At 43.0% G+C, this 6,132-nt stretch overlaps 1 protein-coding gene across 1 annotated transcript in view; it reads right to left on the bottom strand.

Annotated features, from left to right (window-relative positions):
• The window catches only part of ANTXR1 (ANTXR cell adhesion molecule 1), a 133,258-nt gene extending 128,744 nt beyond the window's left edge, over positions 1 to 4,514 (bottom strand). The window contains exon 1 of the mRNA XM_085897125.1: positions 4,314 to 4,514. Within this exon, the coding sequence (XP_085753251.1) occupies positions 4,314 to 4,318 (5 nt within the window). The 5' untranslated portion in view covers positions 4,319 to 4,514. The remainder of the gene's footprint in view (positions 1 to 4,313) is intronic.
• Between the last annotated feature and the right edge of the window lie 1,618 nt (positions 4,515 to 6,132).

Below are 6,132 nucleotides of genomic sequence, written 5' to 3' on the forward strand. Positions count from 1 at the left end.
GCAACAAACTGCATTCCTTTTCCAGTATACAGTCATTCATCAACATTTCAAACACATGACAACCGACCTCCTCGAGGTTCACCCTGCAAGACTTTGAGTCGACCAACCGGTTGTCATCCTGGCATTCTCTGAGTTGAGATCTACGTTACTACATGAATCATGTATGTTATTCTTCTATGTGATACTTTTTGTGATCATGAGATATTCATACCCCTTCTACGATTGTGGAGTTCTGAAAGTCTGAGTCTTAGCACCCTGCTGTTCAACGTATACAGATCAGACCTCTCTGAGACAGCATGTACAAAACTTGCCGACACCGACGATTTTGCGATCCTGCATCCCAGCAAGTGTTTTGAGGAAGTCGAGGCCACTCTCAGCCAGGGACGTTACTTCTATGGACCCCGACTGCCACCAATGACACCTCCGTCTCAACGTTAAAAAGTCAGGCTGCTCTGTATTCCACCTTCAGAACAGTTACGCAGACAGGCAGATGGAAGTCCAGCTAAATAACATCCGGCTTCCCTCCACGCATGCTCCTACCTCCCTTGGTGTGCAAATTGACCTGTCCCTGACCTTCAGGCAGCATGCACCGATGATAGCATGGAAAACAGCTGCTCGAGTTAACCTTAACCTCATCCACAGATTAGCTGGCCACGACTGAGGAGATAATTTCACTACCTTACACACCTCAACACTTGCCCTGGTGCCCACCTCTACAGAATACGATGTGTCCATAGGGAAAGGAGCTACCACACAAAGAAGGTAGTAGATGGGCACCTCAGCTATTCCTTCAGGACCATCAGTGGATGCCTTTGCCCAACTCCCAACCATCATTTCCCAGTCCTTGTGGGCATCCATCCCCATCACATCACATGAGCAGCCATTACTAGACAAGCAGCCCTCCATGCATCTCAGAACCCTAACCACCCCCTGCACACCAAGCAAGGAGAAGATCCCTCCTCCAAAGATTGAAAATGAGCTCTTTACTATAGTAGCTGCCTGGGCAAACACACATGGCAGATGAAGCAATGGCATACCTACCAATGCTTACAACACCTCCCCTGTTCCACCAAACCTCCTGCTTGTGATCTGTCAAGGAAGGAATGGTGTTGCCTGAACCAGCTCTGAATGGGTGTTAGCAGATTCCATCACAACAGGTTCTCCTGGGACCTTGTTGACTCATCCAACTGTGAGTGTGGCATCCCCCAGACTGCAGATCATCTTGCCAAAGATTGCCCCATACATTGCATAGATGGAGGACCTGACGACATGGGCCCCAAGGCTGCTGAAAACAGCTAATTTCACTTGTGGACAAACAACTTAGACACACCACACGAACGAGAGAAGAAGTCCAAACAAATTACACATGAGCGAAAATTGTACTGCAATACATGTTTGTCCCCGACTGGTCCCAATAAATTTTCAAAAGATAAAGATTTTGATGCATTGAACGCACGCTAAAGAAGAAGAAACCCTCTAAACACCGTATTTATTGAAACTTGCCAGGTATATTGCTGGGCCCTGAGTATGTGCCTTTTCAAGGTTTGATATTAATCGGACAAGTGCTTCCCGAGTTATGGCCATGTATTTACCAACCAATGACAGGACACGTTGCTGCGTAGGCGTGGCCGATGGGGAAGAGAACCTCAGCCGTGTTCCGCATTACGGGTTACAACGTACGGACTTCCGGATAGTGATGACTTTGTGTATTCTAATAATTTCTCGATTTCTTATGCACATTTATATATAAACACAATGTCCCAATCCAGTCGTCGTTTACGAGAGCGAAGGAACGGCCTGTGTGGTTGTTTGAACGTTTTTTTGTTTGTTTGTTTGTTTGTCTTTTGTTTTGTTTTTTGCACGTACGTTTTTTTTTTCTTTTTCTTTTTCCTCTTCTTTTCTCTTTGTGTTTTTCCTTGCGATGACATTGCGAAAAGGCAAAATACGTTGGCGCTAATTGAATAATTGGCCATTAAAACTAAATTGCGAATAATCGTAACTGTGATATGCGAACTTCCGGGCCACGTACGTACGGGCACGCGAGAGCGAATCAACGGCCTGTGTGGTTGTTGTTTCTGGCTCACGGGTTCAAAATTTTTTTCTTTTTTTTTTTTGCACGTACGGCCACGCACATACGGGCACGCGAGAGCAAAGGAACGGCCTGTGTGGTTGTTGCTTCTGACTCGCGGGTTGAAATATTTTTTTTTTTTTTTTGCATGTACGGCCACGCACCTACGGGCACATACTAGTATTAAAAATAACCCGATGTACATAAATGAGGCAAAAACAAGCATATGGCTTATGTGCATATATAATACATAGTGGTGATATACCTCGGATCATTCCAATTGCATTGGGCCATGGACTAACACCCAGGACTAAGGCCTAAGGCCTGCCGACCTGCACTGCTTCCTGCAATGGCGACACATGATTTTATTGGGATGGAGTCAGGCCAGCTGTACCGGCAATAAGTGTCAAGCAGTGGGGTGGAATCATAACAGCTGAACACTGACCATGTAGTATATAATATGTGGTATTGTCTAAGTCCAAAAAGGGCAAAATTCGGTGAAAGAAGAACGAAACACCCTGAAACTCGAACTTGTACTGCAACTTAACATAATAAAGCCACATACCAAGTTTTAATTGAATATGTTAAATGGGATGGGGAAAAAAAGTTGGAAAAACCACTGGTGGGACGGAAAGATGGACGGACAGACAAACGGATGGAGAGCAAACTTACAGGGGACTAATAATATTGACCACAAGCACAAGATCTATGGTACATTGATGCAGATCATATGGTATGTTTAATTCGGTTCAGTGGAGGTAATGGTTCGAGTATCCACTCTGAGCCTAGGTGGTTGGTGGTTAGAACCCGACCGACGTTGGCTGAACCATACCAAATACTGTACTTAAAATGGGATGTGCTGCTTCCTTGCTTGAAGTTCAGCATTTAAATGGAAAGAACATGGACAATCCCCATAGGTTGGAATCAATGGGAGTGGGGGAGTCTGGGGGGGTGGGGGTGGGGTGGGGAGAGAAGGAATTCCTTCCAACGAAATTCAGCTCAAAGTGTGGTGAGAAAGGTAGCACCATTGGTGTGGCATCTTTGGTACCCAGAGTGCAAGTGTGGTAACTTCACTTCCTCAAAGGTGTGTGTGTGTGTGTGTGTGTGTGTGTGTGTGTGTGTGTGTGTGTGTGTGTGTGTGTGTGTGTGTGTGTGTGTGTGTGTGTGTGTGTGTGTGTGTGTGTGTGTGTGTGTGTGTGTGTGTGTGTGTGTGTGTGTGTGTGTGTGTGTGTGTGTGTGTGTGTGTGTGTGTGTGTGTGTGTGTGTGAGAGATAGAACTCTACTACAAACCTTATGTTGCATTTTTTTTAATACAGTGAAAAATTAAGAATGATGGATGAAACCAAAAAAAACAATGAGACATCGAGTCATAGAGTGATGAATCTGACATTGTGAATTGTTTTTTGTTTCTTTTTTTCAATTGAAGTTATCATTAAAACCAGTCATATCAACACGACAAACGATCCACCGATTACAACCGCATGTGCATAAACATGGTTTAATTGTTCATTCACAACCATCATTGGGTAATCATGTCTGCTTCCAGACCAAATACACATGATTTGAGCATCAGCTTCCAGGAATTGTTTTCAGAATGGTTTGGCTTATAGCACAAGTGACGTGGTGCTTTAAACATCCAACAACAAAGGGATATAAATATACCAGTCACAATTATTGCATCACATGCAAAACGTATGAGAAACTACATATAATTATATCTATGAATATATATATATATATACACACAGTATATCCATCCATTGGAACCATACTCTGTGTAAAGCATTGGTGCTGCCGAAGCAGTCTCCTTGGAGATTGGGTACAACCCTGGATGGGGACCACTCCAACACAGGACACCAGCAAGTTGGCACTCACTTTGCCGACCTCGGAAGGATGACAGGCAGAGTTAACCCCACCTGATGATTGGTTCAACAGCCAAGACGGATTTGAACTCAGGATCCAAGGACCTCAGGCCCACCACCCGAACCATTAAGTCGACACCAGGCATTTTCCACATATATATATATATATATATATATATATATATATATATATATATATATATATATATATATATATATATATATATATATATATATATATATATATATATATATATATATCTGCTTCTTCATCTTTCGGCTAGCTCCCGTTAGGGGTCGCCACAGCGGATCAACCGTCTCCATTTTGCTCTATCCTCCACATCTTCCATTGACACTCCAACCACCCGCATGTCCGCCCTCACCGCATCCATGAACCTCTTCTTTGGCCTTCCTCTTCTCCTCCTTCCTGGCGGCTCCATCTTCAGCATCCTTCTCCCGATATACTCCGCTTCCCTCCTGTGCACATGTCTAAATCATCTCAATCTCGCCTCTCTCACTTTGTCTCCAAACCGTCCTACCTGCGCTGTCCCTCTAATATACGCATTTCTTATCCTGTCCATCCTCGACACTCCCAACGAGAATCGCAGCATCTTGAACTCTGCCACCTCCAGCTCCGCTTCCTGTCTTTTTGTTAGCGCCACCGCCTCCAACCATACAACATAGCTGGTCTCACTACCGTCTTATATACTTTCCCCTTCACTCTTGCAGCTACCCTTCTGTCACAAATCACTCCTGCAACTCTTCTCCACCGAATCCATCCTGCCTGCACTCTCTTTTTCACTTCTCTCCCACACTCTCCGTTACTTTGGACAGTTGATCCCAAGTATTTAAATCCATCCACCTTCCCCACCTCAACTCCTTGCAACCGCACCATACCACCACCCTCCCTCTCATTTACGCACATGTACTCCGTCTTACTCCGACTGACTGTCATTCCCCTTCTCTCCAGTGCATACCTCCACCTCTTGAGGCTCGCCTCAGCCTGCTCCCAACTCTCCCTACAGATCATGATGTCATCCACGAACATCATAGTCCATGGATACTCCAGTCTGATCTCGCCCGTCAACCTGTCCATCACCATTGCAAACAGGAATATATATATATATATATATATATATATATATATATATATATATATATATATATATATATGATATTATATATATATATTAAAATAAATAAAAAATATGTATATATTTATTTATGTATATCTTCTTCTTCTTCTTTCGGCTGCTCCCGTTAGGGGTCGCCACAGCGGTTCATCCGTTATGATCCGCATCGTGATTTGGCACATGTTTTACGCCGGATGCCCTTCCTGACGCAACCCTGGTCGCCTCATATGACACAGGGATACTATTTATTTATGTATATATGTATATATATATATATATATATATATATATATATATATGTATATATGTGTGTGTATATGTATATATGTATATATGTGTGTGTATATGTATATATGTATATATGTGTGTGTATATGTATATATATATATATATATATATATATATATATATATATATATATATATATATATATATATATATATATATATGCAGTAGACGAGGCGTAAGTCGTCACCATCGGGACCAAGAAAAAAGTCACGACTTAGAAATGTGACGACTTACGCGTATGCAAACATTCATGATGACTGTGGGGTGAAGGATGAAGTCGCGCGTGGCCTGGACACATATGTGTGAAAGCCAGCTATTGTACAAAAAGGAAAACACAATCCTCGGGGCATAGGTGGGGGTGAGTTGGTGAGTTTGGAAAGTGATCAAGCAAAGATGGAATTCATGAATCAGTTTATCAAAAGTAAAGATAATGAACAACTCTGTAAGACAACTCGTATACCATCGGTGATGGTATGGTGACAAATTACATGACACTGTCATCGTGGTGATGATTACCACTCAATGCCTATGTGTAAGTGAGTGCGGTAATGTACAAAACAAGCCAATATAAAACCATGATCGGACTTCAACACTCAGCTCGATCGATCCTTTACTTCTTCGCGAAGTAATCCGTTATGTTTGACTGCCTCAAACTCTTGGGCATCTGGTGCATGAGAAAGGATTCAAACCGGTCATTGTATTCCATGATGTTGGCTGGGCAATCCTCCACCGAAAGACAGTATCGGCCGAATATTTGGCCGAATCGGCCGAAACCGAATAT

This window comes from Eptatretus burgeri, chromosome 10 (assembly GCF_056783735.1).
Source record: "Eptatretus burgeri isolate ZD-2024b chromosome 10, Ebu_testis_v1, whole genome shotgun sequence".
Taxonomy (NCBI): Eukaryota; Metazoa; Chordata; class Myxini; order Myxiniformes; family Myxinidae; genus Eptatretus; species Eptatretus burgeri.